Source organism: Mastomys coucha, unplaced genomic scaffold, assembly GCF_008632895.1.
Source record: "Mastomys coucha isolate ucsf_1 unplaced genomic scaffold, UCSF_Mcou_1 pScaffold16, whole genome shotgun sequence".
In the NCBI taxonomy this organism is placed as follows: Eukaryota; Metazoa; Chordata; class Mammalia; order Rodentia; family Muridae; genus Mastomys; species Mastomys coucha.
Genome location: NW_022196898.1, coordinates 55,999,434 through 56,023,135, shown reverse-complemented (window position 1 = coordinate 56,023,135; position 23,702 = coordinate 55,999,434). Strand labels below are relative to the sequence as shown.

At 46.4% G+C, this 23,702-nt stretch overlaps 1 protein-coding gene across 1 annotated transcript; it reads left to right on the top strand.

The window, feature by feature from the left end:
• The first annotated feature begins 7,505 nt into the window (after nucleotides 1–7,505).
• LOC116093608 (glutathione S-transferase Mu 7) lies at nucleotides 7,506–13,429 on the top strand. Its single transcript, XM_031375156.1, has 8 exons — nucleotides 7,506–7,701; nucleotides 7,964–8,039; nucleotides 8,463–8,527; nucleotides 8,812–8,893; nucleotides 8,991–9,091; nucleotides 10,589–10,684; nucleotides 10,769–10,879; nucleotides 12,796–13,429. The coding sequence occupies exons 1-8, from the start codon at nucleotides 7,666–7,668 to the stop codon at nucleotides 12,883–12,885; spliced, it is 657 nt and encodes a 218-aa protein (XP_031231016.1). The 5' UTR covers nucleotides 7,506–7,665; the 3' UTR covers nucleotides 12,886–13,429.
• Nucleotides 13,430–23,702: the final 10,273 nt, after the last annotated feature.

The following is a 23,702-nucleotide window of genomic DNA, read 5'->3' as shown; positions in this document are numbered from 1 at the left end:
CCGTGGCTGTGTTTGCCTTGGGTTCTTAAAGGAGGGTGTGCCTTCTATACCAGAATTCCTCAGTCATCATCCTGCAGTGTGATCATCCTACTGTGTGCACGTGGTTCCTCCATTGGCCATACTCACCTGTGAGTCCTGCTTCAGAGAGGTGCTGGGCTGATGGGCAGAGGGTGAACAGTCACTAGGTTCTACATCTACCCTCAGCTGGAAGTCATCTCTCTTCCTAAGATGTTTTGCTGTAAGCATTCCCTACTGTTGGTGATCATGTTGTAGGAATCTTCAAAAAACGCAATCATCAGCTCATTGAGGGAGGATCCTGGTCTTGTTGATACACATGGAAGTGTCTGGCATGTTAAAGTTTGGGAAATTGTGAACATCTGCTTTCAGAGATGCTTGTGCCAGTGTTTGGCATAAGGACTCTGCAAATAACCATGGTTCCTTAGAAAACATAGAATGGGCCACGGGAGGTTTTCCATGTGGAGGTGTTGTAGTCTGACCCAGAAACCCCCTCTCACCTAAGCACTTAAGAGGTACAGCTGCCCCTGAGTGGCTGGAGATGGGCAGATCTACTTTCCTAGGCCCCAGAGCAGCAGTGTGTGATTAGAGGTGCTGCCAGGTCACCCACAAAGGAGCTAGATTCATTGAAGAAGCATCCTTTGATGGAGGCTAGATCATGGATTCTAGCCTTTGTCAACCACTTCTTATGAGACATACCTGTAACTTGGAACATGTTGGAGGGTGCCCCTGCTGGGCATTGTCCTTATGCCAAGTTCCAGCTGCTGCCTCTTACAGCAGTTAAAAAAAAAAAGCACTCAGAGGCAGATGTGAGGGTCACTGTGAAATAAGTGATTAATTAAAATGTAAAGCTTATAAGATAAGCGTTCAGGGAAAAGAAATGTTTATTAATCTGGTAAGATCAAAATCCTTTATGCTGACTGTACTGGCTGGTTTTGTGTATCAACTTGACACAAGCTGGAGTTATAACAGAGAAAGGAGCCTCCCTTGAGGAAATGCCTCCATGAGGTCCAGCTATAAGGCACTTTCTCAATTAGTAATCAAGGTGGAAGGGCCTAGCCCATTGTGAGTGGTGCCATCCCTGGGCTGGTAGTCCTGGGTTCTATAAGAAAGCAAGCTGAACAAGCCAGAGGAAGCAAGCCAGTAAGCAACATTCCTCCATGGCTTCTGCATCCACTCCTGCTTACCCTGTGTGAGTTCCTGTCCTGACTTCCTTTGGTGATAAACGGCAATGTGGAAGTATAAGCTGAATAAACCCTTTTCTCCCCAACTTGCTTCTTGGTCATGATGCTTTGTGCAGGAATAGAAACCCTGACTAAGACACTGAGCTTTATTAAACACCAACTTAAACATAGATGCCACAAAAACATCAGGAAAAAGATAAGTTAATAGAAGTACATAAAAGTTAAGTAGACAGAAATATTAAACCAGACTAATATTTCTATCATTCTATATCAGAAGTTAGAAAATACTTCCCAATACTTTTTAATAGCTGGATGTGCATGTGCAGATTCATTATGTGGAGTTTGACAGCCAGCAGAAGTATTGAAAAGAACCAGGAAAAGGTTGGGGATATGATTCCATCTATAAAGTACTTGTGTGCCATGCAAGTGCAAAGACATGAATTCAGTCCTTTGCACAGCTCAAAGCAAGTGTTGTGATATGGATTTATTGTCCCTGAGCTCCGGAGAAGGAAATTCTTCGAACTTGCTCTATAGACAGCTTAACCAAACCAATGAGAGCCTGGCTCAGTGCGAGATCTTGTTTCAAAAAGTAAGGAAGAGAGAGCTTGAAGATACCTGATATCAACTGCTGCCCTCCATATGCAGGTAGACACAGGCACACACACCTTATGTGTATATGTATATATGTGTGCATGGCCCCATGTGCTTAGGCAGAATATTCTGATTGTCAAGAGGGAAGTATGGCAGAGACTGATTTCACTTCTTGATGGCTAAGAGGCAGAGAATGTGACATGAGGGGCCCCAGACTGTACATCTGCAAGGGCCTGTCCCCAGTTCATCTTCTCTCGTGGGGAGAGTCCAGGAGACTGGGAGTTGTGCAGGGTCTCAGCCTTGTTCCACCTGTGGTACCTCACTCACTAGGTGCGTTCTCTTTGTTGGGTTTTTGGGTTTGAGAGGAGAAGGAGGCTCGAGAGAGAAGTATTGAGTCAAGTTAACCTTCAGGCGAAAGCTTTATCAACACCCAAGGGAAGGGAGGAAGCACTGCATGGTGGGGTCTGAAGTTTTTGAGGGTTTGTTCTCTAAGGAAGCACTGCATGGTGGGGTCTGAAGTTTTTGAAGGTTTGTTCTCTAAGGTCCCTCCGTGAGAACAACTGGGAGGGAGAATGGTGTGATAGGAGAAAGTATGTTCAAGGTCAGCTGATACCACCCAACTAAACTGCAAGAGATTGTGTGGTTTTGTATTTCTTTTTGAAAAGTCCCAAGAACATTTCTGGATAAGGCCTTTTGGAAGAACAGAGGGCCTATTTTGTGATAGGAAAGTGGTTACTTGCAGTCCTCCGTTTAGGACTATGCTATCTGGAAGGGCCCTTGTGGGAGGGAGAGACAAACTCCCTACCCATGTGCTCCGCCTGACACTCCTGTCCTTAGATGAAGTTATAATTCAAGTATGGAGAGGAAAGAGAGAGAGAGAGAGAGAGAGAGAGACAGAGACAGAGACAGAGACAGAGACAGAGAGAGACAGAGAGACAGAGAGAGAGGAAGAGGAAGAGAGAGAGAAAAAAAAACCAAGCTAAAACCCAGGCAGGAAGTTCCTCTATGCAGGGGAGGCAGAGGTTGTTGAGGTAAGTTTGCTATGGCACTCACAGGATCATCTAAAATGGTGCCATCTTGTGCTACAGAGTACCAAGAACAGTATGTGGGATTGAGCTGATGGCAGGTTGTGGGAGACTGTGGCCAAACCCTGGGTTTATCTGAGGTGAAGAACTAAATGTTATTATCGTGTGGGCTGCACATGTCTGAGCTTACACTGAGATAGTGAAACAGCTGTCTCACACCTGAGAGCCTGAGAACCCAGTAGTTGCTCAGTCCATGCTTCATGGTCCAGTGTTGGGCGCCTAGAAACGCTGGTTCTGACATCAGTGAAGAAATTGACAACAGAAGCACAGGGGAAACTATACCTCTGTATGCATTCCAGTCACAAGAGAGCCACTTTTCTCCTCAAATGGATGTTTTCTCTCTGAATCTCTTTCCACAATATGTTCCTAAACCTGGAGCTGAAAGGAAAAATACCTACGACCATCAATTATCAATTCCAGAATGAGGTGCTCACATCCTACAACCCTGGCTCCCATGAATCATAAGAACATTTCCACAAGGCAGATAGAGTTACCTGTCCCATTGGATAGATAAGGAACCCAACTGTAGAGGTCCAATCATTTGTGTAAGAACCTGATACTAGCGATGGCTTTGCAGGGCTTCTCTGTTGGTCTCTGAATTGTGAGGCTGGCAGGGAGTGAATAGCCCTGTTCTGAACCAAAGGAAAGGCCTCAGGTGATTGCATAGGCTGTGTTTCTCACTCCAGGATCCTTGGGAAGGGTGAATCTGTCAGGCATGGCATCAGAAAGTTGAAATAAAGGACCAAGGTGAAGTATCACAAGACATATGGTATTCATATTCATATTCATATTCATATGCAGAATGCCTTAATGACTTAAATCCCCAACTGGAGAAACATAGGACTAAGGAATATAGTTGGTGCTAGATTTGAATAGACATGTAGGAGACCCAGTTGGAAGAATTTGTGTGCAGGCCCACACACATGGATGCACACATACACATGGAGGGCGTGGCAAGCTGTCAGGGGTCTGCTAGCACTTTCCACCTTAGGGTCTCTACCTGAATCTGGTAGCCTGGCTCATGTTTCAGATGGACTTTTAGCCAGCAAGCTCTAGCCGTGCTCCTGTCTCCACTCCTCAAATCTATGGTTACACACGGGATGAACCTACGCCTACCTTGTTACATGGACACCGGGATCAGAACTCAGGTCCTCGTGATTGTATAGCAATCACTCTTAATCACTGAACCATCTCTCCAGCCCCCTAGTCTGCGGGTCTTATTGCCAGCAATTTCCCACGGAGCTCTCTGGCCCCGCTTGGTTGGGGGAGTCCTTGTGCATAGAATCGAGCTTTTCAAGAAGCTCTGTTTCTCTGCACTGCCCTGTACTGAGTCGGGTTGGGCTAGGCCGACAGGCCGACTAGCCCGTGAGGAGTGTGGTGCAGCTACAGGCTGTGTTTCGGGAGAGCAGACCTCTTCCCAAGTGATACAGCTCTAGAACAAAAGGCTCAGACCATGGAGTAGATCTTTCACGTGCTTTACTTCCCTGGATACCATACATATATATAGTTTTGGGGGGTCATTCAGATTTCGGTAGCAGTTATCTCTCATTGGTTTGGGCTGAGAATCTTTATTTGCATGTAAGAGGGCTTGACCAATATTACACACCTCTCCTGCTGGGGTCGTTGTGTGTGTGTGTGTGGGGGGGTTGGGCTGAAATCTGAGCCATTGTTCTCAGGAGCAATTCACCGAACTCCTACTGTCCCTTTAAGCAAATGCTCAGTGGGTCTACGGGGTTAAGGGGTGGCTCTGCTCTACTGGACTCTGGCTGTCAGAATTGCCCATTGCCCATTGACATTAGTCGGCAGACTGGAATCCTGACATTGAATGGGGCAGTTCCCTTCCCTCTCAGGCTTTTCTTCTTCATTCTCTGGGTGTCTTGTTTTATATCTGTGAGACGGGGTTATGTACTTATTCTCATTGGTACCCAATGATTACTTATGTATGGAGCACAGTGAGCTGTGCAGGCGACTGTCCATCCAGTGACTAAGTACAGCAGAGAGCACGAGGCATGCCAAGTCATGGCACCACCTGGCTACCGTGAATCACAATAGTCTTTACTTTCACCACTAGTCATGGGTCCCCCAGAGTCCACTTGATGTGTACAGGAGCTACTCTGTTAGACATTTGGGAACTGGAGGCATCATCACATCAGGTTTGCAGTCTAGAGTCTTCTCTACATCAAATGCTCCTCTTTCTCAGATCCTCTCTGGCTCTGGTTCTGTTGCAGGAATTATAGCATTGGTGGTTGTGCAAACCTTCCCATGGCTATGAGAGGGATGAACTGGAGAGCTGAGGGCTGAGGCCCAAGGCCCGCTGTACCTGGTGTCTTGATAACCGTCAGCTATAGGTCTCTGAACCCTGCAGAAATTCTCTGAGCAGGCTCTCCTGGTAAGATGGAACAAACACTCCTAGTGTCCCTTTGCATGGCCCTCTGGAGCAGGGATAGAGGTGAGGCAGCCTTGGGACTCAGTGAGATTGGCCTGAGGCTCCACAGAGAACAGGTTGAACCTCTATTTGCAGGAAACAATTAGAGCTGGCTCAGCATCCCTAGCTGGCCCTCCCCGCCTTGTACATTTGATCAGGGGTTTGCTGGGTCACTGGCTCAGGTCTGGGCTCTCTGTCCTGCTGTGCCGGCCTGTTGTGGACATCCTTGTCCTGTTGCAGGAGGGTTCTGTGTAAACTATCGAGGAGGATGTTCCCTGTGAGAAGGGATCGTGTCTGTGAAGACGAGGAGTGACAGGGTCTCCTGTGGGAAGGCAAAGAGGGGACTGGGCTGAGAAGGGAACAGAATGAGAACCCCAAAGTCTCAGTCACAGTCATCCCCTGCTGCTCTGGCACTGTCTTGCCTGTCCCCTGATCCCTGTCCCAGTCTTGCCCCAGCTCCTTCTTCTCCTTCAAATAAGTAACCTTCTGAAGTGACTGTCCCCGAGGCTGGCTTCATTGTCCTGTCTGGAGTGGCTGTGCGGAGGAGCCTGGGGAGCCCACCCCCATCATCTTTAGTGCGAGGCTCTGTACTCATGACACGTGTGTGACAGAGACATGCCTTATCTGCAGTATACTGCAATGAGGTCCCTGCACGGCACTGTCTGGTCCTCATAAGGCTTGAGTCACACTGCTTTGACTGCCATACCAGTGTTCACCATTGCCTCTAAGGACTGCCTGGTGACCCTAATGGAGCCTGGTTCACAGGGATCCTAGTGGACTAAGAAGGACACCCCCAGTTCAGGCAGCCTTCTCAAGGGTTCTACCTTTTGTGGCTGGAATCTTGTCCACCCCACAATGTCACTGAGATTCAGAAGTTAGTAAAAGTTGGTCTAAAAAATATCAGTGCAATAATATAATAATATCTCAAATTAAGGGTAGGTTTCCTCTCTCTCAGCTACATCTTTAACACAACCAAATAAAACCAACATAAACATAAGAAAGACATGTTTAAAAGAATCAAGATCTGAATGAGTTGGTCCATCCTAAAAGAGACAGGTGTGGTATCCATGCCTTTAATCTTAGCACTTGGGGGCTGAGGCAGGAGGACTGAAGCTAATCCATGGCCAGCCTGAGTTACACAGAGTTCCAAGGCCAGCCTCTGAAACATTCTCAAAAAAGAAAAGGATAAAGAAGAAACATAAGACAAACAACATTTGTTCCTGGGGAACTGGGGACAAGGCCTTCAAGGCCCTTTATAAAGAGAAACAAGTTCCATCCATCCGTTGTCAGAAGTTACAGATCCATGTGAAGGACTGGCCGGGAGTCGGCACAACGGAGATGATTATCAATCACAGTTCCCCCAGGGTCTCATGCACCCCCAGGATGGTGTTGGTGGGAAAGAAAATGAAACGAATCTTGGTTATATATAAACTTTTGTACTCATGCTGGAAAAGGTAGGGGGCGGGGAAAGACAAGGAGAGAGGGAAAGGCAAGTTAGGGAGGACGGAGGTTAGGGGAGTTAGGGAGGACGGAGGTTAGGGGAGGGCACCTGAACAAGCGAACAGCAATAAGTGTGTAGCTTTTCTTTTTTTCTTTTTTCTTTTTGATTTTTTGAGACAGGGTTTCTCTGTGTAGCCCTGGCTGTTCTGGAACTCACTCTGTAGACCAGGCTGGCCTCGAACTCAGAAATTCTCCTGCCTCTGCCTCCCAAGTGCTGGGATGAAAGGCGTGTGCCACCACTGCCTGGCATGTGTACTTTTTTTGTGTGTGTGAATTTTTTTCAAAGATTAATATTATATCAGAATAAAATGTGATCCAGGACACACACACACACACACACACACACACACACACACACACACCTGATTGAAATAAGTCTCATCAGAAAAACTTGTTTTGCATGCATGAATATATTTGCATTATCATGTTTTCCAGTTCTCCATTCTTCAAGTATTTACAGTATAAGAGATAATTTTGCCCTCAGGACACATTTGTCAAGGGCTAGGCCTTCTCAACTGTCATCAATGGGGAATACTGCTGACATCTAGACTAGAGGGTAGGAAACAGCAGCCCTGTTACAGCCAAGGCCCAGCAGAACCGCTAATAAAAAGCTTGCAAACCCAGCCCCGCCTTTTGCTTTTGGCACCCAGCCAAGCCACCTCCATAACAACGTCTGAGCTCAGGCAGCCTTGGCTCTGCGGGGCGGGCCTGGCCTTGCTCCTGGACTCTGGTATTGGCCAGAACTCGGGGGTGGGGAAGGGCGGTCTGAAGACCTGACAAAGCGAAGCCAGTCCGTTTCTGGCAGCTCTCTCGGAACAGTCGAGGCTAGATTGACACGGAGCCTGTCTGTTCAGACCACAGCACCATGCCCATGACACTGGGTTACTGGGACATCCGTGGGGTGAGTGAGGGGTCCGAATGCGACTTGGAGGAGGGGCAAGTATACATGTAGTCAATGGAGGCATGCTCTTGCAGGTGCGTGCGTGCGTGTGTGTGTGTGTGTGTGTGTGTGTGTGTGTGTGTGTCTGTGTGTGTGTGTGTGTGTGTGTGTGTGTGTCTGTGTGTGTGTTCCAGTCCATCCATGGATGTAGTGACTAGGTCAGAGAATGGGGACTCCCCTAGAGGAGGTAAAGAATCTCACCATCTCTTGTCGTCTCTTACAGCTAGCCCACGCCATTCGCCTGCTCCTGGAATACACAGACTCAAGCTATGAGGAGAAGAGATACACCATGGGCGATGGTGACTTCACCCTTCCTACTCAGACCCCTGCTTAACTCCTGCCCATTGTTGCCTAGCACCTAGCTCCCCAACCTCATCACTCAGCTCTGCCTTTTTTTGTTGGACCTATAACATGCCCCTTCCAAAACTCTTGATGGTGTGGTTTGATTTACCAATGCTAAGGAAAGATTTGAGAGTCCTCTGTATTTATAACTGGGCTCCATTCCTCTAGCAATTGGCTAAACCTTTTTGTAAGCTTTAGTGATGAAGGAGCTCCGAGCTCTTACAAACATCTTCAACCTTGAAAGCTTGCAGTGTGACTTTGTGAGTCAGCTTATAGGTCTACTGCCTCGGAGAGTCGTGTCTCTGACTTCTTGGGAAAGTCTTGGGAAAGGGGTTTGAACATATGGGTCCTTTGATTTCATATTATCTTGTCCACCACAGCTCCTGACTATGACCAAAGCCAGTGGCTGAATGAGAAATTCAAGCTGGGCCTGGACTTTCCTAATGTAGGTACAAGGGAGGGGAGGGGTGGAGATGGTGGTAGTGTCCCCATTTACACAGATGAGGAGGTCTGGGATCAGTCCTTTGGCTTTCATCTGCACATTTCTGGTTGTCCACACCATCTTTCTGTGATGGGCTATATCCCAGCTTTTCCATCCAGTGAGCAGCACCTTCAGATAAGGTTTTCTATGCCAGGCACACTGAGTGCCAGGCCCCATGTTTGTCCTCACCCAAGGATGGAATTCTGGGACCCCATAGTCTATCTGACCATCCCTGCTTGTCTATCCAGCTGCCCTACTTAATTGATGGATCACACAAGATCACTCAGAGCAATGCCATCCTGCGCTACCTTGGCCGCAAGCACAACCTGTGTGAGTGGGGCATCTGCAGGGGTGGGGGACAATGGCCACCTGCTGGGCTTGGCCAGGGTGACATGTTGAGAGTGAGTCTGTGCTGCATCTTTCACAGGTGGAGAGACAGAAGAAGAGAGGATTCGTGTGGACATTCTAGAGAATCAGCTTATGGACAACCGCATGGTGCTGGCGAGGCTTTGCTATAACACTGACTTTGTGAGTCTTACCCTGGGCTGGATGAGGTGGGGGAACCAGAACTTGTACCCTTGCCTTCTCATCTGCTCTGTGTGTTTAGCATCTAAACTTCTTAGCACTGCTCACCTACAGATGATGTTCTGAAATGCTGGCAGAGTCATGGTGGCACAGTGTGGATAGAAGCCGAGACAGAAGGACTAAGGTTAAGGCCTTCCTGGTTACACTGTCTCAAAATCAAGCACCAAAACCAAACCGAACCCTCCGTGCACATACACACACATGTGCACACATGCACACATATACACACACATACACATGCACACATACACACACACTCATACACTCACACACACACATACACACACATACACACATGCACACATGCACACACATGCACATGCTTGCATACATATACATGCACATAAACACACACACACACATACACACACACACATACCTGCCAACAGAGTGACCCTTAAACCTCAGAGTCTGTCAAATGACACTTACGATGAACTTCAGCAGCCAGAGCAAACACTGTCCAGCATCAGTAGCTGGGTAGTAAAGACTGTGTTTAGTATCTTTCAGCTCAGCTGGGCAGTGGTGGCGTATGCCTTAATCCCAGCACTTGGGAGGCAGAGGCAGGCGGAGTTCAAGGCTAGCCTGGTCCACAGAGTGAGTTCCAGGACAACCAGGACTATACACACACACACACACACACACACACACACACACACACATACAAAACAACAACAAAAAAAAACAAAACAAACCAAAAAACCCTGTCTCAAAAAACAAAACAAAAAACAAGCAAACAAACAAACGAACAAACAAAAAACCCAAAGAATCTCTGAGCTCTGAACACCCACTTCTGTCCTGGGCTACGTCTTCCACTCAGCTTCCATCATTACTGCTTCTATAGTACATATTACAGTACATAGTCCAACAATGAGAAAATGGACTTCACCAACCTGATTCCCAGAGCCAGGCCTGGGATGCCCATAGTGATAAGGATGTGTTCCCAAAAGCAGCTCACAGCTGGCCTCGCCTCACCTCGCCTCGCCTCCTTTCGCCCATTCACACTTCATCTTTCTGAAACTGCACCAGAGTCTCACTGTTCTCCTTCCAGTCACTTGACTGTGTAGAACATTCAACTTCTTTTCCAGAGTGCTTTAGTTATTTGCTTCTTTGACTCACATAACAACTGAATGTGAGAGCCTGCTCACACAGTCCTGAGTATGACCCACACGAGTTGTTCTGAGCATCTGTGGTGAGTCTCATGGACAGCATACCCTTGCGTGCCTCATCACTTCTGATATTGGATCTGGTACTTGTAAGACTCTAATCAATAGACATAATATATTAATAATAGTGACATCATAAAGTAAAGCAGAATTAACCTAGGTCTAGTCTCGGGAAGGTGGCTGCACCTCTGCCCAGATGGGGTCTTTCTAGCCCTGTGAGGCCAGCCTATGCCTGGAATCTTGTGACTGGGGGTGATCACTGTGTTTTCTGCTCTAGGAGAAGCTGAAGCCCGGGTACCTGGAGCAACTGCCTGGAATGATGAGGCTTTACTCTGAGTTCCTGGGCAAGCGGCCATGGTTTGCAGGGGACAAGGTAAAGGAGAGGGAGTTGGGAAGAGGAGCTGCCACTCTTCCCAGGCTACCTGATTCAAGCACGCTCACCCTCGGCTTCCCACAGATCACCTTTGTGGATTTCATTGCTTACGATGTGCTTGAGAGGAACCAAGTGTTTGAGGCCAAGTGCCTGGATGCGTACCCAAACCTGAAGGACTTCATAGCGCGCTTCGAGGTGACGGATGCTCTAAACTCTCCTTCTTCTTTGAGGTCCTCTCTTCCCCTCTTTGCTTGAGAGGCCCTTAGCCCTGGACCAGAGCTTAAAATCAGCAAACCCAGTAGCATGTATTGAATGCTTGCTTTCTGGCTCAGCATACTTTACCTATTGGGTTAAAATTTATCATTACAACCAACCTGCAGGGCAGATTGAATTATGAGTCCAATTGGACACATAAGGAAACAGACTAGAGAGGCTAAGTCACTTACTAGCAGAGGTTGTGCCAGCTCCCTGTGGGTGTCTGGCCTCTAAGATCAGCAAGGAGTAGGTATTTCCTATCTTGTGTCAAAAGCAAGAGCCTCGGGTCCTTGTGCTGTCTAGGTTACTCAGTCCAGAATGCTGTGGAAAAGGCAGAACATGGCAGGAGTGTGTAAGCCACAGATGTTCAGAGAGGGAGGCGTGGTGGGATTTGTGTGAAATAGCCACGTGTAGATAATACTCACACTGGATCTTTGGAAAGCTTCACTCCGGTCCATCCCCATCTGAGCATACATACGCCAAACCCCAGGGATGTTTTTGGCGCTAGGTTTGAGAGTATATGTGGGCCCTATCCAGGGTTTTATCTTAAAGAGTTGTATGGTGTAGGGCTTTTCTTCCCTTTCTTTTCCCCATGTCTCCATGAAGCCATTTCTACAATGTATTCATATACTTATACAATCCTATTCATTGGCCTCCTCCTCTGTATGAGGCTCAGTATCAGGCCCCAGTCAGACATGGAAAGAACTCCATTCAGAAACTGAGGATAGCAGAGAGCATTGAGCATAACAGGCATAGGATCACTTGGGTGCTAGGAACCACAGCTTGGCCCTTACTGCATAGCTAGTCAGCGTTCCCCAGAGTCTACTGAACACCTACAGAATATTCTTTCAGAGGTCTAGGAAAACTGCAGGTATTAGAACAGGGTTGTAGTCTGGAGTCTTGTCCCTATATCAAGTGATACATCTTCTCAGCTAGTTTCACGAGCTCTGGGTCTGGCCCTGATCCACTGGCCTTGAGAGTGTACCAGAGCTGCTGTGGCCATGATAGGGAAGGATGGAAGAGCTGAGGGATGCAGCCTGAGACCTGATGCACCCAGATCCCTAATTCCAGTCAGCTGTAGGTCTCTGAACCCTGCAGAGATTATCTGAGCAGGCTCTCCTAGTAAGATGGAACAAACACTCCTAGTGTCCCTTTGCATGGCCCTCTGGAGCAGGGATGGATGTGAGGCAGCCTTGGGACTCAGTGAGATTGGCCCGAGGCTCCACAGAGAGCAGGTCCGACCTCTACTTGCAGGAAACAATTAGAGCTGGCTCAGCATCCCTAGCTGGCCCTCCCCACCTTGTGCATTTGATCTGGGGTTTGCTGGGTCACTGGCTCAGGTCTGGGCTCTCTGTCCTGCTGTGCCGGCCTGTTGTGGACATCTTTGTCCTATTACAGGAGGGTTCTGTGTAAACCAGCAAGGAGGATGTTCCCTGTGAGAAGGGATCGTTTCTGTGAAGGCGAGGAGTGACAGGGTCTCCTGTGGGAAGGCAAGAGGGGACTGGGCTGAGAAGGGAACAGAATGGGAACTGTAGAGCCACCTTGACTGGGGGTCCTGTCCCATGGACTAGCTGTGCAAGCAGAAGGAAGCCACATAACCACTATGGACCTCACCCTCTCTGCTGACATGTAGGCACAGTGAGACTGATCTTGGAGGATGGAGTGGGTCTTCTGAGCATAGGTCATATTCTATAATGGACACACTCCCAACGCACAGGCATCTTTTTACAGGCAGCTGAGGATTTCCTGTCTTAGAACTCTAATACTAGAGACTATAGGGAAAGCTCTTTCTGGAGTGGGTTTGCTTATCTCAGTGGGGCCCCTGACCTGACCTCCTGCTCCGTCCTTACTCACAGGGCCTGAAGAAGATTTCTGACTACATGAAGACCAGCCGCTTCCTCCCAAGACCCATGTTCACAAAGATGGCCACTTGGGGCGGCAAGTAGGGCCTTGACGGGGTGGGCTGTAGGAGAAAGATAGTAGATATCCTGGAGCCCTGGGGAGCAGGCAGGATCCATGCAGCCCCAGAGCCACCATTTTCTACTTCCTTCCATCCCATTCCAGATCCCAAGCCTCACCAGCTCTCTTTTTTGGTCATCCAATCCCTTCCCAACACAGGCTCTTAAAAGCCCTAGCAACTCTTTTCCATTAGCAAAGTATCCTTCTAAAGCTAAAGTCCTCCCCATTCCCCCACCACCACTTAGAGGCTCATGTGTTCGGATACTTGATTCCTAACCCATGGCTATTTTGGGCAGTTGCAGGCTCTCCAGTAGGTGGAGTCTATATGGCAACAGTAGATTGCTAGGGGCTTTGACCACTGTAGTGAAGCCTCTCTTCTGCTTGCTGTTTCCTGAGACAAGATATGAGCTAGGTGTGGTGTGACCCCAGCACCTGTCACTGCATCTGTGACCCTCTTCTATCACTCTTTCTCCCTGCTCCTATGAGCTGTACCTCCTGAACCATGAACCAGAATAAATTATTCTCCCCTTAGGTTGTTTTTCTTTGGTCGTTTGTCACACCAACAGACAGTTGATGAGAAGGCTGATTCCAGTGGTTTCAAAACCCCTTGTAGATGATCTTCTGCCACAGGCAGGCCTTGGCCTCCCTCAACCCATGGGGGAAACAGGGTCCTGGTACAGGTCAGAAAGGCGTCAGCGAAGAAATAATGGCAGACACAACACATGGAAGTGCAGGATCTGAATGTATTTCTCAAAAATGGCATCAGACTTTTACAGTCATTACAAAAGAGAAATGAAAAATCTGGCAGCTCAGTGGTCGAGGTACATCTGAGGCCATCTAAAACACACTGGGTCTAAAACAGCAGCCATCTCTTCTGGACTGGTCCATCACCCCCCGGGGAACTGAGCATGCTCGGGCCTGCATGGACTCTGCCAGAGTCCTGGGGGGCTGCGGGTGTGCCAGCCAGGAGGGTAGAGGCTCGAATCTCCAATCTTGAATGCTGACTGCTGCACACTGTGTCACACATACACACACTTGGCTCAAGGTAAAGGCCCACTATGCTAATCTTTTGGGCTAGTCAATGCTCTTCCCCCATCATCTTTCTAACAATGCCGGAGGTAATTAATCTGAATGTGTAACATTGTCTGCGAGAAATTCCAAGCCAGGGTTTGGCTAAGATGTTGGAACATTGGTGGAGGTCAGAGAGCATGTTTAATTTTGTCTAGCTATTAGTAACTCATATCATGGGAGACACCTAGCACGTGAGACTGTAGCAAGGACCTATCTGGGCTACCTCCATGTTAGGGGTTGCAAGAGATGACTTTCTTGAAGCTTTAGCCTCATAAACTGCTGTCACGCGAAGTGTGCGTGGCGATCTTCAATACTGAAGGCTGTTGCTTTGGTCCTTCTGAAGTGTCTAGGTCAAAAGCCAGCGGGGAGACCTGCCTTGTGGTTCTTTGCATCCTTTTATGTACTTCGTTAGTGTAAACCTTTGTCTATTCAGACCCCTCCTTCACCAGTTCTGCATTTGCTTTGTGTTTTCCTGAAGGAATTTAGAACAACAAGAATAGAAGAACAAGGATATTCAAGCTCTAAGAGATTCATTATCTCAGTGATTCCCATCCATGGGTCCAGAAAGAGCTAGTTTATGGGTAGGCATTAAGGCCCATGCTCGGATGGGAGAACACAGCTACTCAACAAAGACCTCTTACTCAAAAACAGTATAACCAGAAAGATACCTTACAAAACAAATCAAGGCTTAAACAGGCATTTCCTAAAAGTGAATATCCAAGTAGCCTATTAGCCTGTAAAATGGCAACAAGCACTACTAACTAGCAGAGTCATTGTAAACACTGTAATATCCTAACATGGGCCAACTAGAATGGCTAAGATCCAACAGGCTGACAACGGCTGGAAATTTATGAAGTAATGGAACTTGTGTAATGCTCGGAGTATAACTGCTTTCGAACAGTGACAATATCAACTAGTGTTGAGCAAGTAGTGACTTCTTACCTAGGACTGTCTCCCAACCAGAATAAAAGCTTTTGTCTTCTGAAAGCCATGAAAGACTCTAGCAAGAATGTGGAAAACTGCTTACTTTTCAATTTCATCAACAGAAAATTAATAAATCAGGTGTAGTTTGTTAATATAAAGCCATTATTATGTAATGAAATAGTATATTATAAGATAAATGTGGTGATGTTCTATACCAGACTGTGTAGACATAATGTTGACAATGACATAATGTTGATCCAGACATGTAGAAAGTGCATTCTTTATCATTGTCTATAGATGGGAAGTGTGATTGGGCTGAATGCATGTTGACTTTGGCAGAGTCATTTACTGGCAGGAGCTTATGCAGTGCTGAGAATGTTTCTTATCTAGGTCTTGATAGTAAGAATACAGATATGAAACCCACATACGCTTAAGAGCTACACATTTATTGCATGGGAGTTCTACCCATCAGTGGAAAATATGCATTATTTTACTGTTCACATTTATTGTGTGCTTCTATCCATAGACGCCAATGACAAAATGGCATGCATTTTAGTTTCTTCTTGCTCACTAGTGTTTTTAAGTGTTTACCAACTAGAAAATGCCCTGAACATAGTAGAGATTTGATAAATGTCTGTTTAGCGACATTACTTCAGATTCTCTTGACTTTAAATAATGTCTGCTTTAATTGGGTAAGTCTTATGTGCACATATGTTCTTCCTGGAATCAGTGTGGTTTGGGCCCCAGAGCCCTGGCAAGGACATCATTCTGCTCACATGTACATTTATGAGATTTAGCTGTTATCTATTATTCCTTCCTGTAAATAAAGTACAACTTTCCTAATCTTGTCCACGCTACTGGCCACCTCTAAGCTTTTAGCTTTCATTACACCACTATGGTTGTCTTCCTTTTTTTGGTTCCTGTATTTTCAATGATCCCCAAAAGATACAGTCTGGGGCCCAGGGAAAGACCAGCTGTGTGGTGTTATTAGAGATTAAGTGCCTGTTCTATGAATACGTTTATGGTGTCATCAGAAAGACACTCGGCTCCTTTCATGTGTCAACAAGGCACTTGAAATCCATTGTTCCACTTCATGGTACCTTTGAAGTTTATAATGACTCCTTGATGTTCCTTCCCCTTTGTTCTTGGCTAATTGTTACTGCTCATTCTTGTTTTCACTTGGTGGATCAAGGCCTATGACTTTCTCTGAGTAAAACTCTGTTTATCCAACATTTCCCCAGGGCTTAGCCGATTTAAATACCAAACATTAAACACACACACACACACACACACACACACACACACACACACACACACACACACAGAGAGAGAGAGAGAGAGAGAGAGAGAGAGATCATTTCATTTTACTTCAATGGTTGAACAGACACTGATCATCTTGATTATCTGAGTTTAAATCCATCACATATTTAATATTCGTTTTATCATTTTACAGGGCTAAGGGAATCTGAGCAGGCTGTAGCTGGCATTCTACATGCTAGCTACATCCACAGGGGGTGGATGGCCTGGGAAATGTGAGCAGCTTGGCAGTGAGAAGCCACGGGGATTGGCGAAACCACTGTTGCCAGTGCATAGCAGATTTAGCGTGGATCGTTTTTTTAAAACTATACTCTCCTGTTTTCTACCAAGAGAAAAATATATCTTATCTTCCTAAAGATAAGAGGTTATTATTAGTTAGTACTGCCACCTTTAACTAAAATCTAAGGAAGAGGAACATGGGCGATGCACATTCCTTTAAATTGTCTGTTTCACTCATAATACATTATGTGTTATTTGTAAACAAGCAGATAAAAATGTATATGCGATGTATAAGATGAAATAAAATGTATACAGTCTTTATAAGAAAGAATGGGGAACTGAAGCTACCAGATCACATCAGACCCTGACAAAATCTTGTTATCTATAAAATAAGCCATCCTTATAGCTAGCAGAGAAAGTAAAGGTTTCCAAAGGGTTCAACCTTTGTCTATTTCATGATTTTTCTCTTTATAGAATTTTTTCTTGAAAGATAAATTTATGTCTTTGTGTTTATAAACATCACACCTTCAAGTCATTCTTAGGAAAAGCTCATTCTTTGGCTTTGCATACATATCTAGCCTGGAGGAGGGTGAGCTAAGATGCTCACTTGGCCTGGAGAGGGCTATCTAATGCTCACTTGGCCTGGAGCAGGGTGAGCTAAGATGCTAAGATGCTTACCTGGCCTGGAGGAGGGCTATCTAATGCTCACCTGACCTGCAGCAAGGTGAGCTAAGATGCTAAGATGCTTACCTGGCCTGGAGGAGGGCTATCTAATGCTCACCTGGCCTGGAGGAGGGTGAGCGAAGATGCTCACTTGGCTTGGAGGAAGGCTAGCTAAGATTCCGTTTCCTTTAGCACAAGGTCAGCCTCTTGGCATCCAAAGCCTGTGGCAATGCATGGGCAGGTCTCAGACCTGTTGCCAGAGCAACAGCCGCCATATTCCCAGAATCCATTGGGCTCACCCCCCCACCTTTACCTGCAGCCACTACGTCAGAACCCATATATATACACGGGGAACATTCCTCCATCTTGCTCTCTCTCTCCCCCTCCTCTCTTTCCCCGCTACTGCCCCCTCTCTCCCTCTCAATTAAACCTCCTACACGTGGAACTGTTCCGGCCTTGAGTGTGGTATGTTCTGACGCGACCCGCCGTTCTTAACACATCACAGCCACCCTGAGCTTTATTGTGATAGACACAAGCTGAGATTTTCACTCCAATAGCAACAGCCGGGGCTAGGGTTATAGGGGACCCCTGTCACTCTCTATGTTCTCTAGTATCTCAGGTGGAATAAACTTCTCATATCATATTAATTTCTAGTACAATTCCTGTACTTGAAAAAAAAAAAACCATATTCCAAGGCATTGGTAGTGTGTTGACTGAAGAAATGAATTAAGAGCTGTCAGGATTTAGCACTTAGCGACAACCACATTCTACAACTGGAGGAGTGCAAAACCTCCTTTGATGCTCCTATAGTCTCTTCGACAGTCTCTTCTCGGGGTCATACTCTGTACAGGGTCATCTTATTTGGAACTAGATCAAAACTCTGTGCCACTGGCTATTTCAGTGTTCTTGACTTCAACCAGTATCAGAAGCCCCAGGTTACCCTAGGGGCTAAAGGCATCTGAGATAGTTACCTTTCAACCAATGATTCACTACCACGGCCACAGGAGGAGTGTCCATCCAACACAAAAACTCGTTCCTGGCTGATGGTGTGCGATGGGTGAAGAAAGAAGAGCATTGGACACTGTGTCCCCTATTCAGAGTGTGCCAAGACCAGGCTGTTCAGATAAAGGACCACATGGAGCACCACTGACTCCCTCTCAGTCTTCTGGGCACCGGGCGAACTGGTGTTATCTAGACTAGAACCCGCCCCTTGTGCATCTATGAAATCGGCTGCTCCTTGGAATGCTGGTCCCTTAAGGACAGAGCAAGCTAACAATGCCACCTTTAAAACTCCTCTCCCCCTGGGAATCTATGTGATAAAGTTGTAACTGGCCTGGGAGAAATGAATAAACCCTAATGCACCACGTGTGCTCCTCAATCTGGCTGCCAGACTATTGAAACAATGGACTCCAAGAAGCTGAAATTTTCTTCAGGAAATCTGCTGGGAGAAGGGAAAGGCTGAAGCCTAGACCAGACAGTGACAGAGAGATTCCCAGAAGAGAGATATCTTAGAGTTCTAATAATGTATTGGACCGCCTTGCAGGAGAAGACTGAGTTCCCGATTGTAGTAGTTGGAAAGCCCTTTAAAGTTGACTCAGAATACACCCAGATATCAAGTTCTCAACACAAAGGAGATTTATTACCCTGGAGGGACAAGGGCGCTGCCTCTGGATCGGACAAAGGCAAGACAGCGAGCCTCAGGCATCTCTGCTGAAGTGGTTTTAAAAGGGAGAAGTGGGAAGTCTATGCTAGGGTGAGTTAGTAAATATTGATGGGACAGGTTAGCTAGTGTAGCCAAATAATGAATTTGATTTCTGGACCATGGTGTTTGAGAATTGGACCTTGGTGATCAGTCTCAGGAATGAGTCACTGAATAATAAGGGGCTGGGCCTTGGGGTGAGCTTTAGGAATGGAATGTAAGGGTTTAGCAAGAGAGAGGGCAGGGAAAAGGGGACCATGTCTGTCATGCTTGGGCCTGTTAGAGCACCCGTCACAGATGATGCATCAATAGCAGACACCTTGATACCTGCTTAGATGATCATTTCCCCGATCCTCTATTTAAGCTTTAATCTCATTTCAGGATCCCAAAGATGGGCCAGAAGAAGTTTCTGGGTCTCTGTCCTTGTTTTGTAATGTGGCTGCATTAATTAATCTTTTTCTACTTTTTATTATTCATCTGGTATTTTGATAGACTTCTTGAGGATGGGTGGCTGAATTTAGCTTTTGTGGAGTACAGACTGTGCTCCAAGTTTCTAAAAGAGGTGCTGTAGAGAAAGCATGCACTCTTGGTCTGATGGTGCCATGAAACCTTCCAGAGCTTCTGAACACGCTCCTCATGGATGCCCTTTGGCCCTATTGTAACTTTCTCTGTAAGCTTCTCTGTTGGTAAAATTCAGTAAATGTTATCTTTTCTACACCACCTCTAGATACACTGTGGCCTCTCAGAAACCTATCCAGTGGCTGTCCTATGGATCAACTGGTAATTAGCAACTGCTTTCCAAAGGTGTTCTCTAATGAAAATGGTCTCCCTCATATCCAGAGGTTAGGCATGGTTCCCCAGTTGAGGGATGGGTCTACCAACCCATCTCCAACATTTTAACCCAGAGTTGCTCCTGTCTAAAGGAAATACAGGGACAAAGAGTAGAGCAGACTGAAGGAAAGACCATCCAGAGACTGCCCCACCTGGGAATCCATCCCACATGCAGACACCAAACCCAGACACTATTGCGGATGCCAAGAAGTGCTTGCTGACAGGAGCCTGATACAGTTGTCTCCAGAGAGGTTCTGCCAGATCCTGACTAATACAAATGCAGATGCTCCTAGCCAACCATCGGACTGAGCACAGGGACCCCAATGGAGGAGTTAGGGGAAGGACTAAAGGAGATGAAGAGGTCTTATTTGGTATCAATGGGAGGGGAGGCTCTTGGTCCTGTGAAGGTTTGATGCCCCAGTGTCAAGGAATGTTAGGGCAATGAGGTGGGAGTGGGTGGATGGGGGAGCAACCTCATAGAAGCAGGGTAAGGGAAGATGGGATAGGGGGTTTGCAGAGGGGAAACTGGAAAAGGGAATAACATTTGAAATGTAAATAAATAAAATATCCAATTAAAAATGGTCTCCCCAGCTCATTCATAGAATGAAGAGGTACCTATATTCCCGCTCACCCTTGGTCATGAGCCAGGCCCAGGATGAATGAGTTTCACCTCACTGTTACTGGTGGTGACTCATGTGTTCTCATACAGTCTTATCCAAGGGGATCCATGACATTTCACAAAATTGAAAAGGGCAGAGGTCATCCAATAGGATTTGGCTCATATGGATTTGTGCTCATTAAAAACTCAAGGTTTAATTTGTAGAATCAAACAGAGCTGATTCTTGGCATTAATTGCCCAGGAAGTTAACAAGATCATTTTGCTTGAGTAAGGTTTGGGCCACATATTCCTTTGCTGTAGGAGTGTGCTATGCATTACAGGGTCCATAGAAGGGTACCTGTCTCTATCCACCACCACATACCACATCGTTTCCCAGTAGTGTGTGTGTGTAAAATGATAACCAAATTGAACACTCAGCTTGGCATCCGCGGCCTGTTCAGAAGAGACTTGTGTTTCTTCTCCCCAGTTTGCCGAGGTTTTTATCAAGAAAGACCTCCCCGACCTCCCCCCACCCCCTAATCAATAGCAGGAGCACTTTGTCATGGGTCAAGACATCTTGGTTTACGGGGAAAAATGCGTTTGCTGATCTCAGCACTGATTCAGAGCACATAACTGTTGTTGTACCCAATTAAACGCTCAAATTGATCCTGGCAGAGGGTTTCTTCCTACCCGCCCCGTCCCAGTGTTCTGGGTTTCCAAATGAAAGACACACGCACACAGCCTTTATATTTTGATATGACTTAATCAGCTCAATGCCTGGGCCACTTCCTAGCCGCCACGCGGCTAATCCAACTCCCTCCGATATTCCCGAGCTACTACATACTGAAACCTAAATTCCATCTTGGCTGCCCTGGATCCAGCCGTGCAGCCCTCCAGCCGAGTTCCCCCAGCTCCAACGTGGCGGCTTCCTTCCCTCTTGATCCTCCTAAAAGTCCCGCCTCTGTCTGTCCTGCTCTGCCCAGCCATTGGCTGCCAGCAACTTTATTTACCAATCAGAACCAACTGGGAGCAGGGTCCCTCATTTGTCTTAAGTGTGGATGTGCAGATTCTCATGGAAACAATTTGGGGGACCCAAATTAACATAATATAAGCGCATTAAGCCAAATCTGCTACACTTAGCCTTTACACTCTTCACCTCGAGCATCAGCAGCGATGTCTGCAGCCATGCACATCTTACAGGAACTATGAAGTTTGTGTTCATCATCCACTTCAGTACGTTTCTGACAGCCAGTGTCTGGAAGGAGATGTTTGGTGTTATCTTGTGTCAGATAACCTCATAGAAGGTGCCAAGATCATAGAAGGTGCCAAGAAAAAGAGTAGCACTTAATTTTTAATTTCCCCAATGACTCTGACATAATCTGAATCTCAAGAGGTAGATATGACATCACATCAAGAATATATGGCAGAGAAAACCAGTCAATTTACCCCAGGAAGCAAAAGAGGAAGAATGTGGGGTTCCACATCACTTTTAAAGGTGTGCTTGCAAAGTCCCAAGTACCATCCTTAAGCTCCCATCTCTCCAAGGCTCTATTACTGTGATATAATGCCATTTTCATTGTTGGATTTATGGGGGACATTGCATGTCCAAACTATAACCATCTGACTCTGCCTCCCAAATGTTTATGTCCATCTTCAAACCATGTGTTCTATCCCACAGATTCCACAATCTAATGGCTTGCAAGTCTAAGTCCAAGATCTGAAATCTCAAAGCAAACCTTTAGGCATGAAACTTTATAAAAAAATTCGATAAATGAATACAGAAACAAAAGTTTTACATTACATACTTCTAAGAGTCAATGCTTGGACAGGAATAGTGTAAATATTCCTACTCTGAAAAAGAGGGCTAGGAAGATAGTAAGGGGGGAAGGTCGGACCCAAAGCAAACTCAAAATGTAACAGAGCAAACATCAAATCCGAAGGTTCTCTCCCAGTGAGCCACTGTGGTTGCCTTGCTCATCACAGCTTGAATGGCTCACAGATCAAGGGGTTCAGCCTGTGACTGATTGACCCCATCGTTTGGGGGCCTGCAGCTGAGCGGCAAACAATAGCAGGAGAGTGTGGTAGAACACATAGAAAGCAGAAGAGGAAGAGGAAGGCAGAGTCTCATGATCCTCTTCAAAGACAACCCCCTAAAGGACTAGGCTAGCTGGCTTTGCATCTGACTGAGTGTTAATTTGAAGAAGGGTTTATCTTGCCTCTGAGTTTCATAGATCATAGATCATAGTCCATGATCAGCTGGCTATTGCCGAGGCAAGTCTAAACCAGCAAGGCGGGGAGCATGTGGCAGAGTAAAGACACTCATATCATGATGGCTAAGATATAGAGGAGACTGGAAGGGCCCAGGGACAAGAGATACCTTTCCAGGTGATGTACCTCCTAAGTGACCTTTTTCTTATAACTAGGTCCCACCATGTTATCAGTCTATCAAGAAATTAATTAAGTCAAAGCCCTCAGCATCTAATTAATTCCCAAGATCCCACCTGCTGACAACCAAGCTTTTAACACATGATCCTCATTCTAGTTTGGTTTCTGTTGTTATCATGGTGATAAATACCTCTATCAAAAGCAACTTGGGAAAGAAAGGGTTCCCCCCTTCTTCTCTCCCCTCCCTTTTTTCCCTTACTGGTTATAGCCCATCATTGAGGGAAGCCAAGACAGGAAGTCAAGGCAGGTGTTTGAAGCGGAAACCACAGTGCAGGGATGCTCACTGGCTTGCTCAGCTAGCTGTTTTATATTGCTTAGGCCAACCACCTAGGGATGGTACCGCCCACAATGGGCTAGGCCCTTCTACATCAACCATAGTCAAGGTAAGACCCCACAACTATGCCTACAGGCCAACCTGATGGAGGCAACTCTTCAGTTGAGGTTCTCTCCCTGCAGGTGTGTCAAGCTGGCAACATTAGCATCACAACCTCTTTGGAAGGACATTTCTTATCCAGACCATAATAACTTCCCTCAGGCTCTACCGCTCACAGGTTTTATTGCCTCCTGATAGGACTTTCTGAGCACCAAGCCTGTATCACACAGACCTTGGGATATTCAACATCCAAACTACAACAAATGGAAATAAGGGTTCTCTGGCCAGGTGTGGTGGCATACTCATACTCCTGCACTCAGGAGGTGGAATCAGGAGAATCAGGAACTCATGGTCACCCTCTGCAATACCATTAGTTCAAGGCCAGCTTAGGGGGTTGTGAGATCCCATTTCAACAAAACAAAAACTTTCTCTGGTTTGAATTTAGAGTGCTTCTATAGTTTTGATCTGGAATGTTTTCCAAAGGCCCACATGTTAAGGGCATAGTTCTTAGCTTGGTGTGACTGGGAACTGGTGGGAAATTTAAGAGGTAGAATATAGGGGGAGGTTTTAGGGAATAGGAATAAGGCCTTGAAAGAGATTGTGGGACTCTGATCTCTCTTCATCTCTCTGTGTATCTCTCTCTCTCTCTCTCTCTCTCTCTCTG

Coding starts and splice junctions, on each gene's coding strand:
- LOC116093608 (XM_031375156.1), top strand. CDS start 7,666: ATGCCCATGACACTGGGTTACTGGGACATCCGTGGG. Junction 8,894..8,990: donor TGGCCGCAAGCACAACCTGT/GTGAGTGGGGCA, acceptor CATCTTTCACAG/GTGGAGAGACAGAAGAAGAG. Junction 10,685..10,768: donor CATGGTTTGCAGGGGACAAG/GTAAAGGAGAGG, acceptor GGCTTCCCACAG/ATCACCTTTGTGGATTTCAT.